General features: G+C 52.8%; 8 protein-coding genes across 8 annotated transcripts; 5 read left to right on the top strand and 3 right to left on the bottom strand.

Annotated features, from left to right (window-relative positions):
- Positions 1-123: 123 nt before the first annotated feature.
- Positions 124-4856, top strand: BDW47DRAFT_8407 (uncharacterized protein). Its single transcript, XM_024820000.1, has 2 exons — positions 124-4093; positions 4149-4856. Exons 1-2 carry the CDS (start codon positions 309-311, stop codon positions 4705-4707), a joined length of 4344 nt encoding a protein of 1447 aa, XP_024673844.1. The 5' UTR covers positions 124-308; the 3' UTR covers positions 4708-4856.
- An 842-nt stretch (positions 4857-5698) lies between these two features.
- Positions 5699-6321, top strand: BDW47DRAFT_8405 (C2H2-type zinc finger protein). Its single transcript, XM_024819999.1, has 2 exons — positions 5699-5986; positions 6048-6321. The coding sequence occupies exons 1-2, from the start codon at positions 5759-5761 to the stop codon at positions 6264-6266; spliced, it is 447 nt and encodes a 148-aa protein (XP_024673843.1). The 5' UTR covers positions 5699-5758; the 3' UTR covers positions 6267-6321.
- Positions 6322-8267: 1946 nt separating this feature from the next.
- BDW47DRAFT_8401 (D-hexose-6-phosphate mutarotase) lies at positions 8268-9484 on the top strand. The gene is made up of 3 exons (XM_024819996.1): positions 8268-8569; positions 8635-8958; positions 9008-9484. The coding sequence occupies exons 1-3, from the start codon at positions 8324-8326 to the stop codon at positions 9392-9394; spliced, it is 957 nt and encodes a 318-aa protein (XP_024673842.1). The 5' UTR covers positions 8268-8323; the 3' UTR covers positions 9395-9484.
- Positions 9485-9521: 37 nt separating this feature from the next.
- On the bottom strand, positions 9522-11836 carry BDW47DRAFT_8400 (putative choline transport protein). Its single transcript, XM_024819994.1, has 3 exons — positions 11298-11836; positions 10612-11240; positions 9522-10543 (listed from the first exon to the last, which is right to left on the bottom strand). The coding sequence occupies exons 1-3, from the start codon at positions 11396-11398 to the stop codon at positions 9774-9776; spliced, it is 1500 nt and encodes a 499-aa protein (XP_024673841.1). The 5' UTR covers positions 11399-11836; the 3' UTR covers positions 9522-9773.
- A 1519-nt stretch (positions 11837-13355) lies between these two features.
- On the top strand, positions 13356-15119 carry BDW47DRAFT_8366 (uncharacterized protein). Its single transcript, XM_024819986.1, has 4 exons — positions 13356-13625; positions 13673-13716; positions 13779-13807; positions 13864-15119. Exons 1-4 carry the CDS (start codon positions 13537-13539, stop codon positions 14923-14925), a joined length of 1224 nt encoding a protein of 407 aa, XP_024673840.1. The 5' UTR covers positions 13356-13536; the 3' UTR covers positions 14926-15119.
- Positions 14996-16095, bottom strand: BDW47DRAFT_8307 (putative RING finger protein). The gene has a single exon (XM_024819966.1). It carries the CDS (start codon positions 15747-15749, stop codon positions 15099-15101), a length of 651 nt encoding a protein of 216 aa, XP_024673839.1. The 5' UTR covers positions 15750-16095; the 3' UTR covers positions 14996-15098.
- Positions 16096-17116: 1021 nt separating this feature from the next.
- Positions 17117-19359, top strand: BDW47DRAFT_8294 (amino acid permease/ SLC12A domain-containing protein). The gene is made up of 5 exons (XM_024819962.1): positions 17117-17477; positions 17528-17585; positions 17638-18202; positions 18256-18811; positions 18923-19359. Exons 1-5 carry the CDS (start codon positions 17199-17201, stop codon positions 19175-19177), a joined length of 1713 nt encoding a protein of 570 aa, XP_024673838.1. The 5' UTR covers positions 17117-17198; the 3' UTR covers positions 19178-19359.
- A 356-nt stretch (positions 19360-19715) lies between these two features.
- On the bottom strand, positions 19716-25372 carry BDW47DRAFT_116319 (putative telomere length regulator protein (Rif1); the record flags this gene model as incomplete). Its single annotated transcript, XM_024814911.1, has 3 exons — positions 19716-22025; positions 22103-22360; positions 22412-25372. The coding sequence occupies 3 exons, from the start codon at positions 25370-25372 to the stop codon at positions 19716-19718; spliced, it is 5529 nt and encodes a 1842-aa protein (XP_024673837.1).
- Positions 25373-25460: the final 88 nt, after the last annotated feature.

Genomic DNA, 25460 nt, shown 5'->3' with positions numbered 1-25460 from the left:
CAGGGCAACCACCACAGTCACTTAACCCAAACGAGCCAACCCAAGAACAACACACTAAACTCCACCCCGACTGCACGCCAACGCCAACGACAACCGTTCGAACCAGCCTTGCAATCTCCAACCCCGGTCTCCATTCCTTCACGAGACCGATTTTAATATCGTTACATATTTAATTTCTTCTCTGTGGTGGTCCTATCGGCGCACAATGACCATCGCGACCCGCACGTATTAACCGACACGACAACGCTACTAACAACAGCAACTTAACAACCAACCCTCCCATCAACGAATACGAATACACATACACTATGGCTCGAGCGGCCGTGATCCCGAAGTCGCCGCCCAAGCGCGCGACGCGCACGACAGCCCAGCGGAAGATGACGACGGCGACATCAACAACGGCAGCTGCGGCTGCCAAGGCGGCACCGAAGACGACAAAAGCGAAGACTACAACAGCGACGGCAACGGACGCGAAGAAACGGGGTACGCGCGCTGCTCCGAGGACAGCTGCGCGGGTGACGCAGCCCGAGTCGGACGATAATACCGATGATGAGATTGGCGTTATCGAGACGAAGCCGGCTAAAACGCGAGGCAGGCCAGCTACTACGACGCGGGGGAAGAAGGTTGCCACACCGCCGCCGCCGCCGCCGGCTGAGTTGGAGGATGAGGATAGTGAGGAGGATGAGCTGGCGCAGGTGGACGAGCCGAAGAAGCGGCCTGGTCGGCCTAGGGCTGTTAAAGGTCAGGAGGCTAAGCCGGCTGCTGCTCCTAAGGCCCGCGGTCGTCCTAAGGGGAGCACCGCGACAAAAGCTACTAGGAGAACCGCCCCGCCGCCCGCCAATGATGTTTCTAGTCAGGAGGCTCCGAGGGAGGTGTTCATCAACTCCAGCGTCATGAGATCGAATATCCTGCGTGGGCCGGCGAAGAAGAAAACGGTTACATTCCAAGTATCGGACTCGGAGAATGAGGAGAGCGAGCCGGAGCCTCCTATTCGTAGCCGGCGTGGAAGAGCGCCCGGCCTGGCTGCCAAACCCGCTCGCAAGCCTGCCGGCAGGCCTGCTGCCACGGCCGCTCGAGGCCGGAAACCTGCGGCGGCTAAGAAGGGCGCGGCCAAGCCTTTGTCGCCCAAGAAGGCGACCCAAGTCGCGAAGTCGCTATCCTCGTATGCCAGCTCGGACGGCGAAGACGACGAGTTGAGTGGTGCCAAGGATCAGTATCATCTTGTGGTCCGCTCCCCTGAGAAACAGGGGTCAGAAACCACCGGCCTCAGTTCCCCAGTCAAGCGCATCAACTTCGCGCCTAGCCCGCCCAAGCATGTCGATGAGAACGGCGAACCGAATCTCAAGCCTCCGAAGTCTATGGACTTCAGCCAGTCACCGTTTATGTCCAGCCCCGCCCGTCGTCCACCCCCTTCACCATTCAACTACACATTCAGGGAAACGCCCAAAAAAGGAGGTTTCTCCATCGGAAATGCTGCAAAGCCACTGGAGCAGCCGGAGTTAACCGCGACCATTGCATCGCCGCTGAAATTTTCCCCCAAGAAAGCCAACATCGAAACCCCCCGACGCGGAAACCTCTTCGGCGGCCATCAGCAGCCCATCCCTCAACCCAACTTCACGCCCGGTCATGACTCACCGCTCAAATCGTCGCCGAAGAAAGGAAACCTCGCAGCGTCGTTCTCTTCTTCGCAGCATAATACACTAGAGACAATGTCTACCCCGCTGAGGAGGAGTCTTTTCCAGAGCCCGGCTAAGAAGTTTTCGTCGCCGATGAAGAGCTTCGTGTCGCCGCGGAAATTGCCTACGGTGGAGTATGAGGAGTCGGAAGATGAACTGAGTGCGGATCATCGTGTGGAGCTTCCGTCTAAGCCTGTGGAATCGCCTTTGCGGATTGAGGAGGCTGGTGACGACGCCGATAACACCGACGAGGTCGAGACTGATGTCGAGGAAGCTGGACCCGTTGACCAGGAGGATACCCAACCAGACGACGAGACAGAAGCCGTTGACGATGCACAAGCGACTTCTGAGCATCAAATGCCAGCAGATCCAGAGCCTGAAGTACACTTGGATGCTGTGGACGAAACTGTGAAGGATTACGACTCCGAAGGGACAGAAGACGACGGCCAGATCTCGGAAGACGAGGCGATCGATGGTCCCGCTGATAAGATCGTTCATCACGTTGATGACGCCAACGATGAGCAAGCTCAGTCAGATGTGGACGATGAAATGTTTGCTGTTGGCGCAGATAGCCGTGCACTGGATGTTGAGGACCTGGATGAAAATATGGAGCGCGAAGAGGAAGATGAGGTTGAGCATGGTCTTGCCGAAGATCCCCTTGATGCAAATGCGGACAATCAAGATCGTATCGAGCAAAGCGAACAACAGGAGGATGCAGTGGACGAGATCCATGAGAATCATTCCATCCCGGATGCGCAGGAGCATGCCGACGAAGAACAAGCTATGCGAGACCTGAATGAGGAAGTGGACCGCGAAATGGAAGACGATCGCACACTCGACCAGTCTAATTTCTTGCTGCGCCCAAGTCTTTTCCAGGGTCTTGAAGATGTCTTCACTGATAGTCCTACCCAGGGACATGGTGGAGATCGCTCGGAGGATCATACCACTCGCTCCAGCCATGTTGAAGACTCTATCATTCCCCCGACTCAGGATCAAGACGGTTCAAGCTCGGAATCCGATTTTGACGACGAACCTACCCTCGTATGTGAAGCGAGCGGACAAGTGTTGGAACCGCCGGTCTCGCCTTACGAAGTCCAAGAATCCACCAACATTGCTAGCCCATCTCTTCACGCCCCTGTCGAGATGCCTCCGGCTCCATCTCCTCCCATCACCGGCGAGTATCGCGATGCACTTGATGACATGGACATGACCACCAATACAGACCTTTCTACGGAATTGGATTACACTGGCGGTTTTGATTATCCCCAGTCACCGACCAAGACCCAGACACCCCGGCGCTTAGGTCAACGGCGGTCACTCTTGAATGGGCCTCGTTTCACCCCCTTGGCACAGCAGCTTGGCCAGTGGAAGGCTAGCAGCCCAGCAAAATCTCAGCCGCGACGTCCCAAGAGAGGTGTTTTCTCTCTGGGTCCAAAGCGGTCCAGCAATGCCAGTGCAGTTGGCGTGCTTTCTCCTGCTATCTCGTCTAATCCGCAAGAACAACCCGAACAGGCATCTCCTGCTGGATCTTTCAAAATCCACGAAGACGCGACTGAAGAGCCCCTTGCTGCGGAATCCGAGACACCGGTTGGCTCACCGGCCCGGGCCGACCATTTTCCAAGCAGAAGCCCTGCCCTCAGCGAAAGGGATGAAATCGACTGCATCTCAGTCGTCCCAGAGAGCCCTGTCCATCCAGCACCTACCCACGAGGAATCCGACGACGAGAAGGAGAATGTGGACGTCCGTCCTCCTATGACGCCTGCGAAGAAAGCCATCAACCCAATGCAGACGTTCCATACCGTGTCCAAAGTGCCTCTCAAGCCTGAAGGCCAGATTTCGCCCCTGAAGGTATCTCGCAAGAGGGGGCTCTCGTTATCGCCAGTCCACACCAGACCCCGCAAGTCGATCTTCATGCCTTCTCCGTCTCGTAAATCCCCCCGGCTTCAACGCCCCACGACCCCCCAGCGCCCCAGGCAATCACTCAGCCATGGCCAAACCCCCAACGCGGGCAGCCAGCAACGCAGACGCTCCACCGCACCAGCAGCCTCACCAACCCCCGTCAAGAACACCCGCCCAGCTCCCAGCCCCGCCAAAACGCCCCTCCGCGGCGGAACCGACTCCTACAGCCAGGTCCTCAACGGCGCAGTCGTCTACGTAAACGTGCACACCACCGAAGGCGAGGACGCCAGCGGAATCTTCGTCGAGCTGCTTCAGCAGATGGGCGCTCGATGCATCAAGAGCTGGTCCTGGAATCCAAGTGCCCGTGCAAGCACGTCTCCGGACGAGGAGTCCGAGCCGAAGATTGGGAAGGTCGGCATTACGCACGTTGTGTTTAAGGATGGGGGCGTACGTACCCTGGAGAAGGTGAGGCAGGCTAGAGGGCTTGTCAAGTGTGTAGGTGTTGGGTGGGTTCTCGAGTGAGTTTCCTCATACGTCTCTTTCTACATTGACACGTCTCACTAACATAACCAGCTGCGAGAGAGAAAACCGCTGGGTCGAAGAAAGCCACTACGCCGTCGACAGCTCCATCATCCCCCGGGGCGGCGCCAAACGCAGAAAGAGCATGGAACCGCGCGCCCTCAGCAACATGAACGGCACCCTCGTCAAGTCCAACGCCAGCACCAGCAGCAGCAGCCGCAAATCCGGCGCCGTCGAAGACTTCATGCGCCAGACCCCTCCCCCCAGCGAATCCCCCGACCTCACCCCCCAGCCCCGCCGCTACGAGTCCAGCCACGCGGAACCAGACCAATCCTACTGCCAAACGCCCAAGACGCCAGGCTCCAGACCCTACGACTTCAACTTCGACGCCATCGGCATGTCCCCTGCGACCCCATACTACCTCTCCCAGCGCTCGCGACTCGTCCAGCAGACGTGTCCACCTAAACAAACGCATCAGGGCCTCTTCGGCACGCCGTCGCGGGCGGAACCAGACGAGGTGGAGCCGTCGTGGAAGCTCAAGGCGAAGCTAGATGCGGCCCGACGGAAGAGCTTGGCGTTCAAGCCGCGGGTGGGGAGCCCTTTGGTTGATTGATAGGGCGATGTGATGTAATTAGATCTTTCTGTTTCTGTCTTTATCTTTATTTTTCTCTGTCTTACTGGTTCATCTATGTTTTGTTCTTGGGATGCCTGAGGCAGGGATTGCATTATTGGTGTGTTTGGATTGAAGATGGAGTTTATGTGGGTTGAATTCGGATGGGATTTTTGATAGGTTGGGACTGTTTATTCGATTTGTTTTCATTCATTCATTCATTCTTTATTTACTTATTCGGTTTACCGTAACAAAGGTAGTGGTATGCTTGAAACTGCTCTAGATAATACGCCCTTTTAACCCGGCGCAGCTTATCTCTAATACTCTCTCCACGCATAGTCCTACCAAGTGAGTGTATTGGTACTCTATTGTCAACTCACCTTGGTAAGAAGAATGTTTGTTTGTTTAGTTTGTCTTTCAAATGAGCGCTCATTTGAAAGACAAACTAAACAAACTTGGATCGCGACCTTGCAGAATCCGTCAAGTATATATTGATCTCATACTAGTTTAGCTACATCTTCTCGGGCTTATAGCCAAGCGTGGGGGGGTGACGGGATCATGTCAAGGCAAGTTTGAACCATTCCCCATTTTCCCAGGCGTGAACCATTATTGACACCTGAAAAAATCGGCATCCCGTTTCGAATGATCGTCGGTATCTCGGGCCTGCGTCATAACAGGCTGTACACTATCCAGTGTAGTCGGATATCATGCTCTATCGTTTGGCTGGAGTAATGATGTCAGCTAAGCTCAGTTAGGAATGATTAGCTCTGCGCAGGAATCCAAATCTCACCACGGCACAGCCACGCGCTACGCTCAGGCTCTCTTCTTCTCTTATTGGTGCTTGATCTTCGATACGATGCTTATTTTTTTAGTTCACTGTAGAGCCTTCATGTGCACCGTAAAGCCATGCAGCATATATATAGGGCACCATCCTTCCTCTTGATGGCAGATGGATTGTAATTTAGTCTATCAGCTTTATCAGTTCGCAGTCATTACCACTCTTCAGAACATCGCTCACATCTGATTGTATCATCTTTGCGGAAAATCCGTTCAAATGGAGTGGGACCCGAACAACATCTGCTGGTATACTCCTCTGTATAGGTTCGATGACATCCAGCCGTCCCTCTCTATAACCGCCCAGAACGAGGTCCCTGGAATTGGCATGCTATCCCCCGAGGATGGCGATCACCCAGCACCCAACACCAATTACTTGGCGTGGGACCCCTCCGTGCAGCTTCCATCCCATGTACTTCCCACCATCCAGCCCGCCCAACAGCAATCGGTAAACTTCCCTGTACTCCAAGCACAAGCCCTACATTCCCCATGGTCTAATATGAGTGAAGGTAACCACTGGACGGAACCCCGACAGACAGTTCCGTTGCGAATGGAGGGACTGTCGGTACTCCGGTACCTTCAGGCGCAAGGCTGAGCTGCTCCGTCATCTCGATACTATCCATGTCAATCCACAGTCGTTCAAGTGTCAGAGGTGCGGGTCGACATTCAATAGAAAGTACAACCTGAAGGACCATGTACGACGGGTACATAAAACTGAGCGGTTGTGATTTGTTGCAACTTCGTTTGTTTAGGATTGGAGTTTATAGGGCTATGTCAGTTCTGGTTTATGACTTGATTTCGGATTGATCATCTATGGGGGAGTAGTAACCTATCAGATGGATATTGGATTATGAATTTAATGCTTGATAAAATAATTATAATAGATGGATATGTAGATACAAGTCACGTATACAGCGAGAGCCACCGATAGATACATAGATCTATAGATAAATCTATTCCGCCCGACATCCAATCCACCTGCAGGGCGGCAACTTCAGAGGGATGATGTAATGACACTATACATTCTTCTAGTTAATCGGAAAGATGGTACGTATAGAAAAGTCCCAAATCTGTGCCTTGAGCACCATCCAGTGTTCCAGCAAGACCACCGCTAACTGGGCAAGGATTAGATCACCTTCGTGCGAATGATCTGGGATTGGGAGGGGTATCCACGATAGGGCAAAATCCTCACAAGGATAGTTTTGATTGGCTAAAGCAACCCGTCGAGTCAGGATGGCCTGCGTCGCAGGCCATCCTGACAGGGGTGCTAACAACATATATTCTTAAATACCTTCTTTCCCCGCTCTCTATTAGAAGTGCCTAAATCTTCTCACTATAAGCTCTCTACAGAAGATCTTGGATGCCGCTCTAATATTAGTAAATATACTAGAAGCAAATAAAAATAATTTGCTTCCCTATTATGGAGAGCTTGAGTTAGCACTGTAAAACCTGTAGATAATTTTATAGCCTATACCAAATGATATGTTCGTCCTAACATGAGTAACTGAGTGATTATAATTAAGAAATATAAATCTAGATACCCAGGACGCTCCTCCTCAGACCAAGACCTATAATAAGCTAGCCACGAGCTAGCAAATAGTTGATAACACTTTTGACTAATTTGGAACCCAAGTTAGATCAATGGACTTTGGTTATATATCGTGAGTGCTCACATGTTATTAGCTTGCGTGCTGTTTTCACACAACAATGGTTCGCTTACAATATAGGAAGCCAAGATATTATAGAATGAATCATGGTGACCATCCCTGGGGCTATGGGGTAGAAGTGCTTGTGTCTGATATAATCAAGCTCTTGATGTGTGCGTTGTGTAATCTCATTTTCCGGGGAATGGTCGATATATACAAAATTTGTGATGGTCAAAAGATCTATCTGTCAACAGAGACCTGGACAAAACGAACCCTAATAAGATCCCCTGTCATTACCGTTAGAATCCAACGTCGCACGTTGAGCATAGACAGTGCTTACCTAACAAAACATAGTACCCTTTGTATACGTAGAGCCATGGTCTCCGTGTGCCCCTATAGCAGGATAATTACTCATGGGATCTCTTTCTTGCTTTATATTTCCGTTCGCGTCAAGTACCGGAGAGCGTTGATGCTTTTTTTTAGAGTGCGGTGCCGAGTATCACTGGGATAGATACTGCTGGTATTGATTATTCTCTTTCAGACGGACCCTTCGATCAGAGAAGTCGACTATGAGCGGCAGGAAGGTTAAGTCCATATGCACCGCAATTTACTTGTATAGAGAAACCAGCATATGCAGGATAGCCACGGTAAGGACGCCAAATGATGGCTCACAGTGGGTCTAGTTGCGTATCGAAAGGAATTATAGATCAAAGCCGGGTCTTGTCAAAGAGGACCTTCTGACGGTGCACCTGGGTCATAGAGACCCTAATGTCGGCCTGGTATATTGTTCGATATAGAATGTTGGTGTTGTAGAATGCCATATATATTTAGGAAGCATGCGGACGGAACGATGAGGTATTATATAGGAAGAAAAAGTGTCAAGTAGAAATAAATCTGAAAACATTGCATTTCATTATCAACTATCTATTATATAAATCTATCACCACAATCAAGTCACCGAAGCCAAAGTTGAAACAGAAACACTGCAGTGACTAAAAATAACCGCCAGTTGAAACGGTTGAAACATCTCATCGAGCCATTGAGTGAGCCCCGCCCCCGCATTGCCCGTGAATGACATCCACCGCCTTCCCTCAACCTTCATCCTCTTTCCATCCCCATCCTCATTCCTCACCACCAAAATGGAGCGCTCCAAGAAACCTTCTGCTATCGGTGTCGGTGCATCTCTGCCCCAACCGTCCATCTCCATCAATGACAAAACCGTCGAAGCCCGACTGCCCACGGGCGAGTCGGTGACGGTCTATCTCTACGGCGCTACCGTCACCTCATGGAAGCTGGCAGACGGCCAGGAGCAACTGTTCTTGAGTGACAAGGCCCACCTGGACGGATCGAAACCGATCAGAGGTGGCATTCCTGTTGTTTTCCCGGTATGTATCCCTCAATATTGTTCCATTCTTCCCCAGAAAGATAGAGATTAATAACGATCGGTCAGGTCTTCGGCCCCCCTCCCCCCAACCACCCCACATCCGCTCTCCCCCAACATGGATTCGCACGGAACTCCACCTGGGAGTTCCTGGGCAAGTCGTCTTCCGAATCCGCCGGCCGGAAAGACGGCGACGACGCCGTGAAGCTGGACTTTGGCCTGTCGCGGGGCATGCTCAGCGAGGAGTTCCAAAAGGCGTGGCCGTATGACTTTGGGCTGGTGTACAGCGTGACCCTGACCAAGGAGAGTCTGGGGACGTCGCTACATGTGCAGAACGAGGGAAGCGATAATTTCGATTTTCAGGTGTTGATGCATACGTATTTGAACATCGAGGTTGGCTTCCCCACCCCTCCACCCTCTTACACTGTACTGACAAGAAAAGGACATCACCCAAATCAACCTCCAGAACCTCTCCTCCCACGAATACGTCGACAAAACCCTCAACGGCACCGCCCACACCGACTCCTCCCCCACCCTCCCCATCACCGGCGAAACTGACCGCGTGTACAAGGCCCTCGACCCCGCAGTTCCCATCGTGGTCGCCTCCGCCGCAGACAACAAGCCCGTCTTCTCCGTGACGCGCGAGGGCCTCTCCGACGTCGTGGTGTGGAACCCCTGGATCGAAAAGGCCAAGGGCATGGCCGACTTCGGGCCCGACGAGGCGTACAAGAAGATGATTTGCGTGGAGGCGGGGTCTGTGGCGGGGTGGCAGACGCTGGAGGCGGGGGATTCGTGGGAGGGAGGGCAGACTATTCGGCCGAGACTGTAGTTGGTGGATTTACGGATGATGAGTTCATGCTGATGATAAGGTCGGTTTATATACTACCTAGTAAGTAGTGCGCTGGAAGCGAGAATATAGACACGTACTTTATGACCTTCCCAGAAAGAAACAGAACAAAAAAGAGGAATTATTTGCACGGATCAACAAACTGCATATACAAAACGAGATAATCTTCCAAATTACCTATGCATACCCCTCGGATAACAAACAGCATATACACAAACAAAAGACAATCCCCCAGAATAAAGAGGCAACCTTCGACAACCTGCGTACCCTCGAATAAAAAATAAAAAAAAACAGCATATGCACAAACAAGACCCAACCCCAGACTACCAACTCCCTGCTAAACTACCTACATAGAATAAGTTTACTCCCCCTTAGCCAACTCCTGCGCGGCCTCCATACTATACTGCGGGCCCCGATAATCCCTCCTCCCACGAACAACCCACCACACAGCGGTCAAAGCCATCAACCCCACAGCAATAACACTCGTGTAGTTCATATTCTGCACAGTCACAGGCATCACAAGCGGGAAGCAGAAGAACACGACCGTGACAACAATATACAGCACAGCCACGACATTAACGATCATGCCGAGTCCATGACCCATATAGAACGGGCCGGGCACGATATTCCGTCTCCCCGTTAACACGTGAGGCAGGATCGCGCCGAGGTAGGATAGCGTGGAGAGCACGATAAAGGATGAGATGAGCGCCTGGAAGGCGGTGGAGCTGCCTACGTAGATACAGCCCAGACAGGAGACCATGGCGCTGACGGCGATGGTGGCGCGCACGGGGGTCTCGTGGACGGGGTCGATGTGTTTGAAGAAGGTTGGGAAGGGGGTTGCGTCGTCGCGGGCGAGACTCCACCACATGCGGCCGCCTGTGACGAGCGTGCCGATGAGGGTCGGGAAGGTTGCGAGGAAGAGCACGGCTGTGAGGCCTGTTGCGCCTGCGTTGGACCCTGTTGCTTGGCGGTAGATTTCGGCGGTGGGGAAGACGGCGATGCGGCTGTTGAGGACGGCGGGGAGGTCGGAGATGGAGTAGAAGAGGGCGATGACGTAGAGGAAGGCTGTTGTGAAGGCTGTGAACATTTGGAGGAGCATGCCTTGCGGGATGTGGAGTTGGGGGTTGGGGACTGTACTGGTTAGTTGCGGGATTGGACGAGAGACGAGAGGGATGGGGAAAAGGGGGATGGGGACTGACTTTCTTCAGAAAGATGGCTGATACAGTCCGGAACACCAACTGCAAAAGCCGCGTTAATAAGCCCCGTCATGAAGCAGATTCCGTCGGACCAGCCGCCGGTGTTATTGTGGTATGTGGTCCAGACGTCCGCACTGCTGGCGTGTCGTTTAGGCATGATAGCGAGGACGAGCACCGTGACGACCAGGCCGGTCATAGACAGACACAGCGCAATGCGATTAATCCACGGGACGAAGCGGTTCCCGAAGCAGACAATAGCGCAGCATGTCCAGTTGAGGCCCTGAAAGGCGATAAACACCTGCCACGGGTGGAATTCTACCTCTGGATGGCGTAACAGATGCATCGCGACGAGCTCGTTGCCCAGCATGGAGGAGATAGATGACGCCGACAAGAGCCATGCCGTCGCATTGAGATACCCCGTGAAGAAGCCCACCACTTTACCGTGCTTGCGGCTCAGCACGGAGGACCAGTAGTAGACGCCACCGGCGGAGGGCATGGACGATGCCAGCTCGGAGAGTGATGCCGCGATCAGGGTGTAGAAGATGCTGACTAGGATGAGGCCGTATAGGATCGCCATGGGGCCGCCATTTTGCAGGGCCGATACTATGGTGCCTCCTGTTGATGCCCACGAACTGGGGCGATCATGTACTTAGCGCAAGATCTAGAGGGAAGACAGATAAGTAACTCACTTTGCGATGACGATGCCCAGACTGGTCAAACTGAAGAGATCGAACCTGCGCACAAGCTGCTGCTTGTGGCCCAGTGCTGTTTCCAACCGCGTCTCATCCATGGTGTTCTATCTTTCTTAATTTTCCTCCTTTTCTTTCTTATTTTACTTGTCACACAGCAGTTGATAGAGACACTGATGGTCGCAGATATGTCGCGAGACTGATCTTACTTCCTGGTATAAAAGAATCGGATATTTTTGCTCATGCAAGGAAGTCAGTCAGTTCCATATGGTCGCCATGTGAGGGAAACGATCAGGATCGGACGCGGCCCGCAACAGCATGGCATGCATGTTTCAAATATCCTGTTACACACCTTGTAGGACGGCAAGCATGGAGGACAGGGAGTGTTGTCGCAGGGAGGCAAATTGAGGAGAAACGACAGGGGGAGAGTTCGACAATGGGAAGGTGCCCAATTTCCACGGGCCTACATACATGCCTTCTCCTGTGTGGTTGAAGCAAGGGTGGAATCGATAGAGGGTATGCTAGAGGCTGGACTAGGCAGGAATCGGATGGAGAGGCGTTAGCTCCCTCCGATCGTATTCTACTAGACCGTTCGCTAGTACCTATCCGCAGTATTTTACTATAATTTCTTATTCAACCCACATGTCTTGTCCTGTAGACACATCCATCTCATCGTGAAGTCCATCAAAAGCACGCCAGTTGGGGCTTGACAGACCACGTGCCCTGCACTTCTGCCAGATCTTTCCGCTCCACCTTTGACTTCAGTCTGGTCTCGATCTCAACTTCACCTGGTGGAACAAGTCGATGCAATCTCACCCTGCCGATCTTGACGAACTTAATCCCAGCCGTCCTCGTCATCAAAGATCTGGAGATGAAGATGTTCCTCCCTTGCGATCAATGTCTGAGGATGATCGGGTCCGCGAAGGCAACTACATCTCGTACTCAGTTGAATTCGAACCGATCGGGGTCTGACCAACGGATATAGATAGCGATCATTGGTCAGGTCCTGGAGAAGTCGACTCGTGTCATTCAAACCGATGAGTACGGGGCGTAGAAGCCCCAAGCAGTGGAAAGAAAGGCGACAAGATCGAATTCTATATGTGGTACCCCTAGTTGATCGGTATAGTCAAGCTAGGTGGGACGAGCACGCTATAAAAAGAACGCTCAAGCCAACAAACGACCAAAATATCTAAGTTTGGCATTCAAATGCTGAGATCAATAATTTGGCGGAGATTACGGATACCACGATCGCCTGTGCGGGTTAAGGTTTTTGGATAGATCTGTCGATCTTTGCCGACCCGCAACGCTGTGGGCCCAGCGCCAACCCAAGAGCCGAAGCAGGAATCCACCAGCCTTCGCATGCACTCTCCCCTAGGATTGCATCCTTTTTGAGTTTTTTGCAGTATGAAGAGCCCAGCTATTGGCCTTGGGGCCGTTAGCTCGCGTTCTCGAGCGCCACGTTATGTAAATTGGTTACTGGTCGATGCGTGTTGTGTCACCCCAGGAACCCATCAGATTGGTCGCGCTCGTGCAGCTTCGTCTCGCGAGGACCACTCCCCTTCGTATACTCGTACTGGTCGATGATGCTCATGGACACGGTCACATCCACCCTCGCAGTCTCGCTTCGCAGGCCTTGAAATGTTAAGCTCGCTTCCAAGGCCGTGCAACGCCGGCACCCCCTGCCAACTGAGCGAGGTGCGCCCCGAAGACTTGTTGATGCTTGCATTTCTCGGTGGGAGTTGGATATCGTGCCACCAAGATTTCCGGGGCGGCGCCCTCCCCCACATGGCGTCACCGGTGTTTGTTATCTGTCCTCGAGAATCTCGAGGCTCGGGAAAGGTTCCGCGAGTCGGCGTTGCTCGACGTTTGCTTCTCATCTAGAAGACCTCGACGCGTTTGCTCTTCTGACTCCGCCATCCCTTGCGTTTTTGCCTAGTGCTTCCCATCCCTTGTTTGTTCCCCTTGGGTCCTAATTTAAGTGCTCTAGCTTCAGGAAGAGGGGCCTGTTTGGTAGACGGAGAACTCAAAATGCTGGCTGTGCTCCCGGTATTTTCCAATTCTCGGTGACATGAGACAGATGAGGCATCCTCCAATAACAGCCAGGCTTCGGCCACTTTTAAGTCGGACGCTCCCACGATACTTCAATCTGGTCGTGCCCAGTATCTAAGTCTTCTCTCAAAACCAACGAACTAACTTGCTTGGGATTTCCATCTGAATCTTTGCGGGCGTCGTGAGCGAGATGGGGAACGTGTCGCCCACTCCGAAACAGCTCATGACCGAGGGTGCCATATTCTGGAGCATCGCGGCGGTGCTATTCATTGGTCGATTGTATGTGCCATCCCGGTCAGTGTCATGGTCTAATCTGACCCGTCCAGGGTTTCTCGGATCATCGGGACTGGTTCAATAAAACGCCTGAACTGTATGCTCGACCAATATAGCCTCCCAGTTCACCTGCCTATTGCTAACGGAGCCGGAGCGCAGTCGAGGACTATACCATGTGTGCAACATTTGTCAGTCATCTTGTTGAACAGAAGAATGCCATGTAACTAACGGCTAGATCGTGCAGGTGGTGTACACGAGTCTTCTAGTACTCATCCCGATATCCTCCCTCTATGCAACTAACCTTATGGATCCGGCCGACTATGACAAGGTTCTTGCCGACCCGGTCGAGGTAAACAGACGTATCATTGGGAGTAAGATTGTGATTGCGTTAGAGCAATGCATGCTCTTCTCGACATGGGGAGTGAAGACATGCATGCTGACCATGTTTTGGCGCCTGACCAAGAATCTCCGCTTACACCTCTTTGTGAAGGGCATTGCCGTCTATGTTGTGGTTGGGTTTGTCGTGATTATGGTGACCTATTACGGCGTGTACTGTAGGCCCTTCTCGCAGTACTGGGCGATGCCGGTGCACGATATGCAGTGTGCGACGTACCAGCACTATTCGATCACGCAGGCCGTTTTCAACATCAGCTCGGACGCGGCCATGCTGGCGGTTCCGGTGCCGCTGCTGATCCAAGCACAGATGCGAATGAGGAAGAAGGTCCTCCTGATCTGTATCATGAGCCTTGGTCTCTTCACCGTCGTGGCGGCCATTCTCAACAAAGTGTACAACTTCGCATCTCCCCTAACAACGACATACCAGATCTGGTACATCCGCGAAGCAAGTACAGGCATCTACGTGGCCAACCTCGTCTGTCTGTGGCCTCTGTTGCGCAAGTTGTTCGGCTTCAAAGCGTTCCAAAACAGTGGAAAGCAGTACCGGCAGCATCTCGTCCGACCCGATAAGGAATGCTCCGGCGCTACGCGATCCGCTGGAACATCACGATCGCGACCGTCATTTTCGCTTCAGCGGGCCTTGCATCTGAACGGAAAGGATCCCCACGTTCTTGCAAAGTCATTGGTGCCGGGTCGGAAGAACAACGGACAACGGGGCAGCCAGGAAGCAATCACTAGGACCTCGCATGGCGATGATGCGGAAGACCATATACCCTTGGATGTCTGGGACAAGGGAGGTCGTCAGCCAGATCCAGAGATTGGAGTAGTTGGCGACAGTATCTCGCGAACCTCGTCGCATTCGGGGATCGCGGTTCATGGAAAGCCACCCCAAGAACCTCGGTCCCCATAGCTGCGTGACTTCCTTTCAGCGTTGCCTGTTGTCTGGGCTTTACGCCACCAACACATTGGCAGTACCGCTGATTGGTTCCTCTCCCCATATCTTGGCAATGGTCTCAGCCGTCGGGGTTCCGCCCTTCCAAGGTGCGAGTGATTTCCAGGCCTTTTGAGAGCTATCAAGAGCCCTCAGCGTGCGTGTGAAGTGGCGAGGCTGTGAACTAGGACTGCTGCCGGAATCGAAGGCATGATCGTACGAGATGCATACACATGGCTGCTTGGCTGTGGCTGGGACGCTGGCCGGGAGAACTTTGTTTTGCAGAGAGGACAGCGCGCCTGCCGTTTGGTGAGCCAAGGGTCTACACACCCGGCGTGAAAGATATGCCCGCAGGACAAGACTCGAATGCTGTCCTCATCGTTGAATGATTCCATGCATATCACACAGGAAAGGTTAACGTGTTCCGCGTTGGCCTCTATCCCATCATTACCGTCTTTCCTGTCGAGAGGAATGTCTTCTAGTGCATCGGGTGAAATTGCCCCGGGCTCAGACGTCTTTATTGGTGTTTTTCCTTCCGGTTGTACGTGGCGTCCGCTGTCATCCTTTGAACCAGCTTCCGACCGTGGCGCATCTTCATGGGGGACAGATTCCCCCCAAACGCTATCACGGTGGCAACGCACCCGCCAGACACCATACTTTGTCGGAGGAAACCGCTCCTCGAGATCGGATTTCGTGATGGTTCCTGGGCGGTCATCAAGTGGTAGGTTTTCCGGGTCGGGCACTCGTGCTGGCGCAGTCTGGTCATGCGAACGAAAGCACAGCATCTGTCTTGCGCCATACATTGTCCTGTGTCCCCAAGTCTGTCAGACAATACCTGCATATTACCGACAAACGATGCAGAGCACATACAAGGCTGCAAGGAAAAATATGGAAATGATCACAGCTGCGATGTAGCTGAGTGGGGCTGCTGCCGAGGGCTCGTCGGAACGATCACTCATCGCCACGCGACGATGCTGGGACACTTTTCATTTGATCGCTTTCTTGGTAGCAAGAACTGCTGGGGGGCCTTACTTGGGAGTGGAGAGAAAGTTGCTATAGCGAAGGTTCTTGTTCCAATCATCTAAATATATTACAACCCCGCTCAATCTATACTTTGTTCGACCAGCTCTCGGATGACCCGACTGCCGAGTGATACGCCAGGGATATACCCCGCTCGCAGAGGCCATAATCATTCTAGCATACACGATGATTTGTTCCTGTCATATAGCCAAGTGACATCCCTTGTCTGGGGGATAACCCGTGGGGAGGGATGCTATTAGAGGCGAACGGCGAACCTGATGGTCGAGCGACAGCAGGGACTTCCTGGGGAAATTCGAAACAGGATGATCACCGTTACAGATACTGAATCTGGCCGACTACGGACGTTAGTAACATCATTTACCTCTACGCTACCTTATCCTACCTTATCCTACCTTATCATTTGGCTTTATCTGGGTGGATACACGCTAAGGCTAGCTTGACCAAATACTAGCTTCCCCAGACACGGCCCAATCCGATAATCCTGATTTGAGCGGACGAGATGAAACAGTGGCCGCCTCTACGGAGTACATGTCAGACACACCGACACTGTCAAGACCATGCGCCTGGACCTGTAGTTCCATCTGAACATGGTTGGTAACATGGTTAAGTCGCGTAATCACTTACGAGGCCGGCGACATCCCATTCGGCATGACCGCAGGGCAATGCCTGATCCTTCCTGCCCCCTCTCGCTTATCCTGTCTAGGGGTCCGCGCCGGAGCCCCTATTTTCGCAGATCCAATTGTATCTCATGTATCTAGCGGCTTAGTGGCCCTTGGAGAAACAGCCCGAACACGCCAAGGAACGTCGCCACAGGCCAAGAGCCGTAAACAACCTCTCAAATGTGCCCGTGAAGGCCGGAGAATGGTTTACCTTGATTTCTGTTCCCCGGACTCGCGTGGTCAAGTTGCGACTGTCGCTCCTCGTGGCCTAGTGCATTGTCTCGTGGAACAATCAATTTTCTTGGCTGGTCTAAGATTGCCATTGCAACCTCAGCATGTGTGGGCGTGCATTGGGACCCAATGGCCGAGTCGTCCCGACGTCTCGTAGCAAGGGTCCAGTAGCAGGGTCCAGGGTCCTTATCTCGATGGGCAAAATGAGCAATAAAACCGCGCAATGCCGCACTTTTCCCTGCGCTTTTTCCCTCCCACTGCTGTTTCCTTCTTTACCTTTCTTTCTATTGTGTAGTACTCGACACTGGTGCACCATTAAACATGAAGGAGAAAGCTGAGTCGGAGACGAAGGCCCCCTTCGTAGGGGATGAAGCGGTACCGGCCTACGTCCAAGAAGAACCCGAGTCCATCCATGGCGAAACCGAGGAGCTCGACTTCTGGACGCGCAATGGCCTGAATATGCAATCGTTCAAGAGACGGTCTCTAGGGGAGGTCCAACAGCACCAGAGACTGAAGCCTCGCCATATGCATATGATTGCCATTGGCGGGTCGATTGGTGCTGGGTTTTTCGTTAGCTCGGGCAGTGCACTGAGTACTGGTGTACGATTACCCCAGATGAAGCCATTGAGGTCTTGCTAACTGGACTTCAGGGACCGGCTTCCATGCTTATTGATTTTGTGATTATCGGTGTTATGATGTTCAACGTTGGTGAGTCCTCTTGACCCTGGTTGCTGGGCTGTTTAGATACTGACCATCCCAGTGTATGCGCTCGGTGAATTGGCAGTCATGTATCCCGTATCCGGTGGTTTCTACACCTACTCGGTTCGGTTCATCGATCCGTCATGGGGCTTCGCAATGGGATGGAACTACGTCTTCCAATGGGCCATCGTCGTCCCACTGGAACTTACAGTGGCCGGACTCACAATAAACTACTGGCAAGTGGACGTGAACGTGGGCGTGTGGATCACAGTGTTCCTCATCGCCATCATAGTCGTGAACATCTTCGGGTCGCTGGGCTACGCGGAGGAAGAGTTCTGGTCCTCCATCCTGAAACTCAGCGCCATCGTCATCTTCATGATCATTGCCGTGATCCTCGCCTGTGGTGGTGGTCCAGCCAAGGGTGCCTACTCCGAGTACTGGGGTGCAGGCACCTGGTACAATCCCGGTGCTTTCCAGAATGGATTTCGCGGCTTCTGTGCCGTCTTCGTGACGGCTGCTTTCTCGTTCAGCGGAACCGAGCTGGTTGGTCTCGCAGCTGCTGAAGCAGAAAACCCCGCCAGGGCGCTCCCAGGAGCCATCAAGCAGGTCTTCTGGCGAATCACCCTGTACGTCCCCATCCATCCTCCCTACCATCGAACGAACTCATCTAACCCCACAGATTCTACATCGTCGGCCTCAGCTTAGTCGGCCTTCTAGTCCGCTCCGACGACACCCGCCTCCTCGGCTCTGACTCCCTCATCGACGTAACAGCCTCGCCCTTCGTCCTAGTCGCCAAAGACGCCGGCCTGATCGGCTACGACAGCTTCATGAACGTCATCATCCTCATCTCCGTGCTCTCGATCGGTGTCTCCGGCGTCTACGGCGGCTCGCGTACCCTGACCGCCCTCGGCGAGCAGGGTTTCGCCCCTCGCATCTTCACCTACGTTGACCGCTCCGGCCGGCCCCTCGCATCCGTCAGCGCTCTCATCGCCTTCGGTCTCCTGGGCTACATCAACATCGACGCGCAGGGCCCGGTCGTGTTCGCTTGGCTGCAGGCTCTGTCGGCCCTCGCTGCCCTGTTCACCTGGGGCTCGATCTGTCTTGCGCATATCCGCTTCCGCAGTGCCTGGAAGCACCACGGACACACGCTGGACGAGATCCCCTTCAAGGCTGTCTTTGGCGTGTGGGGCTCATGGGTGGGATTCATCCTCGTTATCATTGTGTTGATCGCACAGGTTAGTCTACCTTTCTTCTCTCTCTCTTTACCTATTTACCCCGTCCGCCCTCTTCCTCCCCACCTACCACCCCCTCCCAAAAAGAAACTCAACTAACGAAATTCTCCAAAGTTCTTCGTCGCAATCTGCCCCGTCGACGGCGGCTTCAACGACGTAGAAGGTTTCTTCCAAGTGTATCTCGCCCTCCCCGTCGTCCTCTTCTTCTGGGCCTGCGGCTACCTCTGGAAGCGCGAGGGGTGGCTGCGCGTCCAGCAGATCGACGTCGACACGGGCCGCAGGCCGGTCAACTGGGCGGAGATCAATGCGGAGAAGGCTCGACTGGCTGCCATGCCTGCTTGGAAGAGGCTGTTGCATGTAATTTTTTAGGCGGGCCTGGACTATTTACCATATGGGGGGTGTTGGTGGTGTTAAGATAGTGGGTAGCTTGCTAGTTAGTTAGTGGGGTAGGTGGTGGGTAGGCAGTTATTACTACTACTTTATTTATTTGTTAACCTTTTTTTTTCTTTTCTTGACATGCTGGTGTACTAGATAGTGGAGCTTCCATGATAGACATCAACTAACTAGGCTCTTATTCAAATTGCTTAGTGTGATCTAAACCGGTGTTTTACTAGAAGTAGGTTGAGTAAGAAAAGATGATGTATGCGTTGTTTAGCAGTGACAAGGGAACAATCAAGTTAGAGAAAGTAAAGAGAGCAAAGAAAGACGAGAAAGGAATCATGCAAGGATGTTCAAAGAAAAAAAAAATCTCGAGTGAAAAATAATTTATATGTGAAGACTGACTATACAAATACCAAACTATCCATAATCGCACGCGTATTAAACATGAAGAAACATACTAGATGTATCAAAAAGCAAAAATAAAATATATAAATATGGAAGAAGACGCCATCGCTATGCAAAATTTTCAACTACCCTGGTTATTGTTGTTGTTGTTGTTGGTATTGTTGTTGTTGGTATTGTTGTTGTTGGTATGATTGTGTCTCCTGGCCGCCTCGTGCATTTCGACCCTAATGTCGAATAGCAAGTCGTCCATTTCTTTGAGGGTGGATTTGTTTAAACTTGCTGTTTTCATGTCTGCGAGGACGCTGCGAAGGGGGGTGAAGAGGTCTGTTGTGGTGTTGGGAGGAGGAGGGGACTGCTCGATTTGGGGAACGGGGGGTAGGGGGTGGAGCTCGGCTGCGTCTTCGATGGGCTCGGTGGGTTCGGTGGGTTCAGCGTCCGCCATGTCGGTGTCTTCTGTTGGTGTCGGTGCAGGTGCAGGCGTGGGTGTTTCCTCGGTAGGCAGCTCGGGCTCAGTCTGCGCGGGTGTGTGTTCTTCGCGCTGGGGCTGCGGAGAGGGGTTCTCCGCCAGACGCTCTGGTTCCGGCTCGGGGAGCGGGGAGCTCCTCACTCTCTCAGTCGGCGGGTGCACCACGTCTAGCTGGGTCTCCTCGATTGTGTCGACCGGAGGAGGCAGCTGGCTTTCGGCTGTATTGGCTGGTGAAGGTTCCCGAGATGGTTGTTGGGGCGCTGGAAGCTTGGCTGAGCTATCTTGCGTCGACTCCTGAATCCCTTGCGAGGAGGATTCGCCTGATTCGGGCCGAGCATAGGAGCCTTCTCTCGCGGCGTTTGCCCTTGCAGCGGCTTCCAACGAAGCAGACTTCCGACGCCTCTCGTTCCTGCGGCGGTTTCGGTTGCGCGAACGGGGGGATTTGGACCGCTTGGGTGGTGGGGTTTCTTCGGGAATGTCTGGAGCTGCCTGGCCGCTGAGGCGCGAGGATCGCCGTTTTTGAGAGGCGTCCAGCAACCCTGCGTCAAGATTGTTACCCGCGCTTGCACCCTGTTTTTCAACTGCTGGTTCGATTTCCATTTTGTCATCCGCTCCGCCTGGAGGCTCGCGTCGCTGCTTCTTGGGCGCGGATTCGGCTGGTGTTGCGGCATCTTCTGTGGCGGCTGTGGAATTTTGAGATGTCGTGGATTGGGTAAGACAGTCGTAATCACCTGAATCGTTGTCTGCGGGGGCTCTTCCGGAAGCTCGTCTGGAGGAACGACGGAGCTCCTTGTTGCTGTTACGCTTGGTAGGTGTGGCCGCCTCGCTCACCTCGCGCTTTCGCTTCCTCGTCATCGGAACTTGCCCGGAGGATTCTGTAGGTTGATCATGATTCTGTTTTCCTACCACATCTGCGGCGCCTTCCAGGTCTTGCTCGAGTTGAGAAGCCAGCTGAGTATCCAGGTCGTCACATGACGAGTCTGCAGCGGTCTCAAGGGGCTGAGAAGCGAGCGTGCCGTTGCCGTCCGAAGGAGAAACAGTGCGTAATTTGTTGGACTTCGGCTTCGGAGTGGAGGAAGCCCTTGTCTCTTCTTGGGTGAATCTACCAATCGATCCACGCGTCATCTTCGTTGGCGATCCATCCGTTTGGGAATCCAATTTCTCCGACCCCTTGCCTGCTGAAGCACGAGAGCGCAAGCGGCTACTCAATGGAACATCTTGGCGCTGGTTCTGCGACTCAGAATTGTTCCCGTTCGTGACCGGTGTCGAGTTGCGTTTCTTATTATTGCGCGACTTCAGACGCTTCGGTGATTTCTTTCGTCTGCCGCTTGTGGTTGGACTTCCCGTGTCCGCGAAACTCTGGGATAGCTCCGACACTTCACGATGGGGACTGATGTCCTTCATCTGGGGAGGGGAAGACGGAGGATCTTGATCCATCTTCAAGTCGATAGCTGATGTCGTCATCGAGAGTTGTGTCTCGGTTCTAGTGCTTGGAGTTCTGCCTCTGGCACTAGGCGTGGGAGAGGACCCCAGGAAGACATCCTCGGGATCGGCAGCTGTAGGAGGCAGCGTAGGGGTCAAGGGAGTTTCTGATTCACCCTCAGCATTGCGCAGATTGCGCAAATGCGGCGGGGTCATGAACCCGAGTTCCCTTGGCGTGGGCACAACAGGCGAAGACGACCTGAGGTTCTCTATCATAGCCAAGACGTCCTTACGCTGCTTGCGATCTCCAATTGCGTCCGTAAGCGACATTGTACCATCCAGAACAGGCAACTGGTCCGCTATACCGTCATTCTGGGATGATTCAGCTCGAGGTCTATCGGGCTGGTCCAAGGATGCAGGGACTGGCTCGCTTCTGACGACCGGCGACGATCTGAAACCAGGGGAGTGGGAGTTTTCCACATTATCTAGGATATATGCAATGTTTGATTTCGCCGACATATCCGATTGGGTATCATTCATCTCCTGTGGAATGTTAGAAATTATTTGCTTCACCTCAGGAACTGATTGGTGTAGTGATATTCCATCTGTTGGAGACATACCGGTCGGACGTTTGTCGAGGAAGAAAATTGCTTGCTGCGAGACTCTAAAGTTTGCAGTACATGCGAGACGTTCGCAGATGCAAGATCCTTGTGTGAGCTTGAGACAGAAGTACAGAAGTCGATAAATCTCTTGGCAATTGACGCGTGGGAAGATTCCAAGCCAGCACAGATGATAACTTCAAACCTCTGAAGAGACGATGTATCGTCTAGCGGGGGAGATTGCAAAATATTGAGCACGGCGGAGGCGAGAGCGCGGCACTGAGACAAGGTTAGAGTATGTTACCCCTTGCTTCGTTGAGGAACACTTACGGCCGTGAGAACCCTACTTTCAACGCCACTGGCAACATTCAACTTGTGTCCGTCGTCCTTGATCCATAGAGCAAGGGATTCCTGGAGACTTTCTAGGAAAGCCGATCGAAAATGCCAAACCCCGGACCCAAGGAAGGACGTCAGAGACTCGATGAAGTTCGCAATCCCGCTGGTTTCCAACGGCTCGAACTTGTCATACGACTCTCGAAGCGTCCTGTTCACCGACTCGGCTAGATTGGTGGGAAAGAGTCGTTTCTGGTAGGCGGCCTGAGCGCTGTTCACAGTGCCTTTGGTGCCAGCGATGCCTTCATGGAAGTATGGGATCGAATGAGAGTAGGAAAAGAGAGATGCTGAGGGCAAATAAGTGTTTCGAACGTTAACATTCATCATGCATTCGGCAAGCGGCTCCACGACCATTGTGGCAATCTCGCGATGGCCCTTCTCATTCCCCACAACGCGTACCAGCGAGCCAGCCAGCTGATTCCATGTTTGGAAGGCATCTGTGAACTTTAAGCCCGCCGACAGAATCTTGATAGAATTTTCGTAGTCACGGGATACAGATCCATCGCGTTCGCGAGCGGATTCAAGGGGGTAGGAGCAAAGGGAATCAGAGGCGAGTTGTGCCGCCGATGTCCAGACGATTTGGGCGAAATTATGGATCGCAAAGTCAAATTCTGTCTCGTTCGGATACATTTCTGCACATTGGCGGAGTAATTCTAGACGAGATCCTCTAGACATTCGCCCGTTGCATGCTGCTTGGAGTGTTCCGTTGATCAAGCTTAGATAGGAGGGTGTGGGTTCTGAAATTCCAGACACGTCGCTGATCAAACGCAGAAAATGTAAAATAGGGATATCGAGGGTGGAGTTTGCTTTGGGATGACGGTGCGTAGGTGTAGTGGCAGCTTGGAATGTCTCGTCAGCCGTCTTGAGGAGAAGCTTTTCCGTGAAGGAGATGCTGCCGAGGGAAGAGATCATGGTCGTTGACAGAAAGCGGAATCGCTCGAAGAATTTTTCCATCGCACCGTCTCCAGCGGCATTCAAAGAGGAGGGGCCCGCTATCCAGAGCCGCTGAAGGAGGCCAAGTACATGGGCCACTGCTTGCATTGACTCCGGAGATGGGGTGATTTCCTTGCTCGACGCATAAGACAAGGCCCTTGACAGATTGACCCAGGCGACAGCAATATAAGACTGCTCGATATCGTCTACCCAGACAGATGAGTTAAGGATGTTTTCAAACACCTTCAAAACAGAAGTGATTCTAGATCTCAACCACTTGCAATCCACACAGGGCAACTCCTCGGGGTCAACTTTACTGCTCTCGTTGACTTTGTTCTCAGTCCACACCTTAGCCTGGGAGCTCCATAGCATGTGTGACAGCACCTGGGCCAAACGATCGCTCAAGCTTGGAGTTGAACCGAATATGCTCAAAGACGGGCATGCGATGTATTCCTCCCAGACAACATCGATATGCGAGAAAGCAGCCGATGGGCGGAACGCGTAGTATAGGAGGTTGTAATAGCTGTTGAGCGCAAGATAGCTTGGATGCGAGCCGTTTTTGTCTTGCTTCTTCCGTTCGAACTGAGATAGGACGGGTTTGCTTAGCATTTTAAGCATGGAACGGCTAGTGGTCTCGCTCGGGCTAACAACAAGGATGAATCGATTCCACCCAACAATAGCTTGAGCCTTGATTGTTGGGTCGCTACAGTTGAAGCATTTCTGGAGGACTAGAACCCATTCTTTGAAATGTTCCCAATGGTCCACGCTGAACCGCTTGGTCCTCAGTAAAAGGGTGACCACGCTCCAAACCTGCGGCACATGGGAGCCAGTCTCCGCATCTGACATCATGCGTGACATCCGCTCGCATATCTCCGACACCATCTTCCTGTTCTTATCGAGAGATCTGTCGAAGAGATCGCGGATACACTTCGACAACGTGGGGTTTGGACCAAGTGAGATAGTCGTCTGGAAACCGAGGGAGATCGCTTTAAGCCTGATATCCTTAATATGGTGCAGCAGACCGGACACAAGATGCTCTATCCAGAGTGAAGAGTGAGACACGAATGTAGACTTTGCCTGTCCCAGAACCCGCTGGTAGATGCTCAGCCGCTGTGAAATGATCGCGCTTCCATTGACTCGACCGGTGAGAGTGTGAAGTATCGTAAGCAGACGCACTATCCGAGCATTCGTCACGATCCTTGCATTGAAATTCTGGGTCGAGAGGATTGACATGTAATGGGTCAACACGGACTTCGGCAACTTTGCCTCCTGAAGACTATTCAGGGCGTGGTCCACCAAAAAAACCTTGAAGTCATCCGGCAATTGCATTGAAATGCTCGGATGCCACACCAGAGCCGCCGATAGCTTCAACGCCTGTATGACTAGGTTTGTATTCCCCGGTCCACCAATGTCCAAATCCTTGGTGATATCACGCTGGATAAACTGAGTGACCAAGGCCAGTTTGTCCGCGATATCCTTCTCCCCAGGAAGATCCTCATATGCCCTTAACGCCCCAAAAAACTGCATATAAGCATCCAACCGGGAACTAATCGCGTCCCCGGCCAATGCCTGCGTGATCGATTCCAGCAACATAGCAAACGACTCGGGGGTATAATTTTCAACGTTGGAGGACGGAACGGGTACGGGGGAATTTGTCGCTTTCAGGATCGATTTTGCCGGCTTGCATTCATTTGAAGGAGGTAAAGATTTGACTTCTGGTTTCAATTTCGTAGTCGAATTCGTAAACATCGGAGGCTTGATGTATTTCGTCCATGGCGAGAAATTCACGCGCTTGGATTGTCGGCTCGAGGGGACCCCCGTGGAGATACTCGTATGGAGGGCAGAATCGCGTGGCGTCTGTACAGCTGCCGGCGAATCCTCCGCCCGATCGTTATCAAGCAACGCTCGCGATGTCCGAGGAGGAGTAGGCGGACGAGCAGGCAAAGGGCCCAGAACCTCGACCATATTTCCCAAGGTGGAATGAGATGAAGACGGAGGATGGAAACGAATGAAGGGACTGGCACATTTCGCGACCAACCAGTTCTGGAATCAG

This window comes from Aspergillus candidus (genome assembly GCF_002847045.1).
Source record: "Aspergillus candidus strain CBS 102.13 unplaced genomic scaffold BDW47scaffold_11, whole genome shotgun sequence".
NCBI classification, from domain to species: domain Eukaryota; kingdom Fungi; phylum Ascomycota; class Eurotiomycetes; order Eurotiales; family Aspergillaceae; genus Aspergillus; species Aspergillus candidus.
Note: the sequence above shows the minus strand (reverse complement) of the source record. Positions and strands in the feature narration are given on the sequence as shown.

What these genes read in the sequence shown, in the direction of transcription:
- BDW47DRAFT_8405 (XM_024819999.1), top strand. Translation starts at nt 5,759, where the DNA reads ATGGAGTGGGACCCGAACAACATCTGCTGGTATACTCCTCTGTATAGG. An exon ending in AGCCCGCCCAACAGCAATCG is followed by an intron (nt 5,987 to 6,047) that starts GTAAACTTCCCT and finishes ATATGAGTGAAG; the next exon opens with GTAACCACTGGACGGAACCC.
- BDW47DRAFT_8307 (XM_024819966.1), bottom strand. Translation starts at nt 15,749, where the DNA reads ATGTATGGCGCAAGACAGATGCTGTGCTTTCGTTCGCATGACCAGACT.
- BDW47DRAFT_8407 (XM_024820000.1), top strand. Translation starts at nt 309, where the DNA reads ATGGCTCGAGCGGCCGTGATCCCGAAGTCGCCGCCCAAGCGCGCGACG. An exon ending in GGTGTTGGGTGGGTTCTCGA is followed by an intron (nt 4,094 to 4,148) that starts GTGAGTTTCCTC and finishes TAACATAACCAG; the next exon opens with CTGCGAGAGAGAAAACCGCT.
- BDW47DRAFT_8401 (XM_024819996.1), top strand. Translation starts at nt 8,324, where the DNA reads ATGGAGCGCTCCAAGAAACCTTCTGCTATCGGTGTCGGTGCATCTCTG. An exon ending in GCATTCCTGTTGTTTTCCCG is followed by an intron (nt 8,570 to 8,634) that starts GTATGTATCCCT and finishes ACGATCGGTCAG; the next exon opens with GTCTTCGGCCCCCCTCCCCC. An exon ending in ATACGTATTTGAACATCGAG is followed by an intron (nt 8,959 to 9,007) that starts GTTGGCTTCCCC and finishes TGACAAGAAAAG; the next exon opens with GACATCACCCAAATCAACCT.
- BDW47DRAFT_8400 (XM_024819994.1), bottom strand. Translation starts at nt 11,398, where the DNA reads ATGGATGAGACGCGGTTGGAAACAGCACTGGGCCACAAGCAGCAGCTT. An exon ending in CTGGGCATCGTCATCGCAAA is followed by an intron (nt 11,241 to 11,297) that starts GTGAGTTACTTA and finishes TGATCGCCCCAG; the next exon opens with TTCGTGGGCATCAACAGGAG. An exon ending in CAGCCATCTTTCTGAAGAAA is followed by an intron (nt 10,544 to 10,611) that starts GTCAGTCCCCAT and finishes TAACCAGTACAG; the next exon opens with TCCCCAACCCCCAACTCCAC.
- BDW47DRAFT_8294 (XM_024819962.1), top strand. Translation starts at nt 17,199, where the DNA reads ATGAAGGAGAAAGCTGAGTCGGAGACGAAGGCCCCCTTCGTAGGGGAT. An exon ending in TGTTATGATGTTCAACGTTG is followed by an intron (nt 17,586 to 17,637) that starts GTGAGTCCTCTT and finishes TGACCATCCCAG; the next exon opens with TGTATGCGCTCGGTGAATTG. An exon ending in TCATTGTGTTGATCGCACAG is followed by an intron (nt 18,812 to 18,922) that starts GTTAGTCTACCT and finishes AATTCTCCAAAG; the next exon opens with TTCTTCGTCGCAATCTGCCC.
- BDW47DRAFT_8366 (XM_024819986.1), top strand. Translation starts at nt 13,537, where the DNA reads ATGGGGAACGTGTCGCCCACTCCGAAACAGCTCATGACCGAGGGTGCC. An exon ending in TTCAATAAAACGCCTGAACT is followed by an intron (nt 13,717 to 13,778) that starts GTATGCTCGACC and finishes GCCGGAGCGCAG; the next exon opens with TCGAGGACTATACCATGTGT. An exon ending in ATACCATGTGTGCAACATTT is followed by an intron (nt 13,808 to 13,863) that starts GTCAGTCATCTT and finishes TAGATCGTGCAG; the next exon opens with GTGGTGTACACGAGTCTTCT.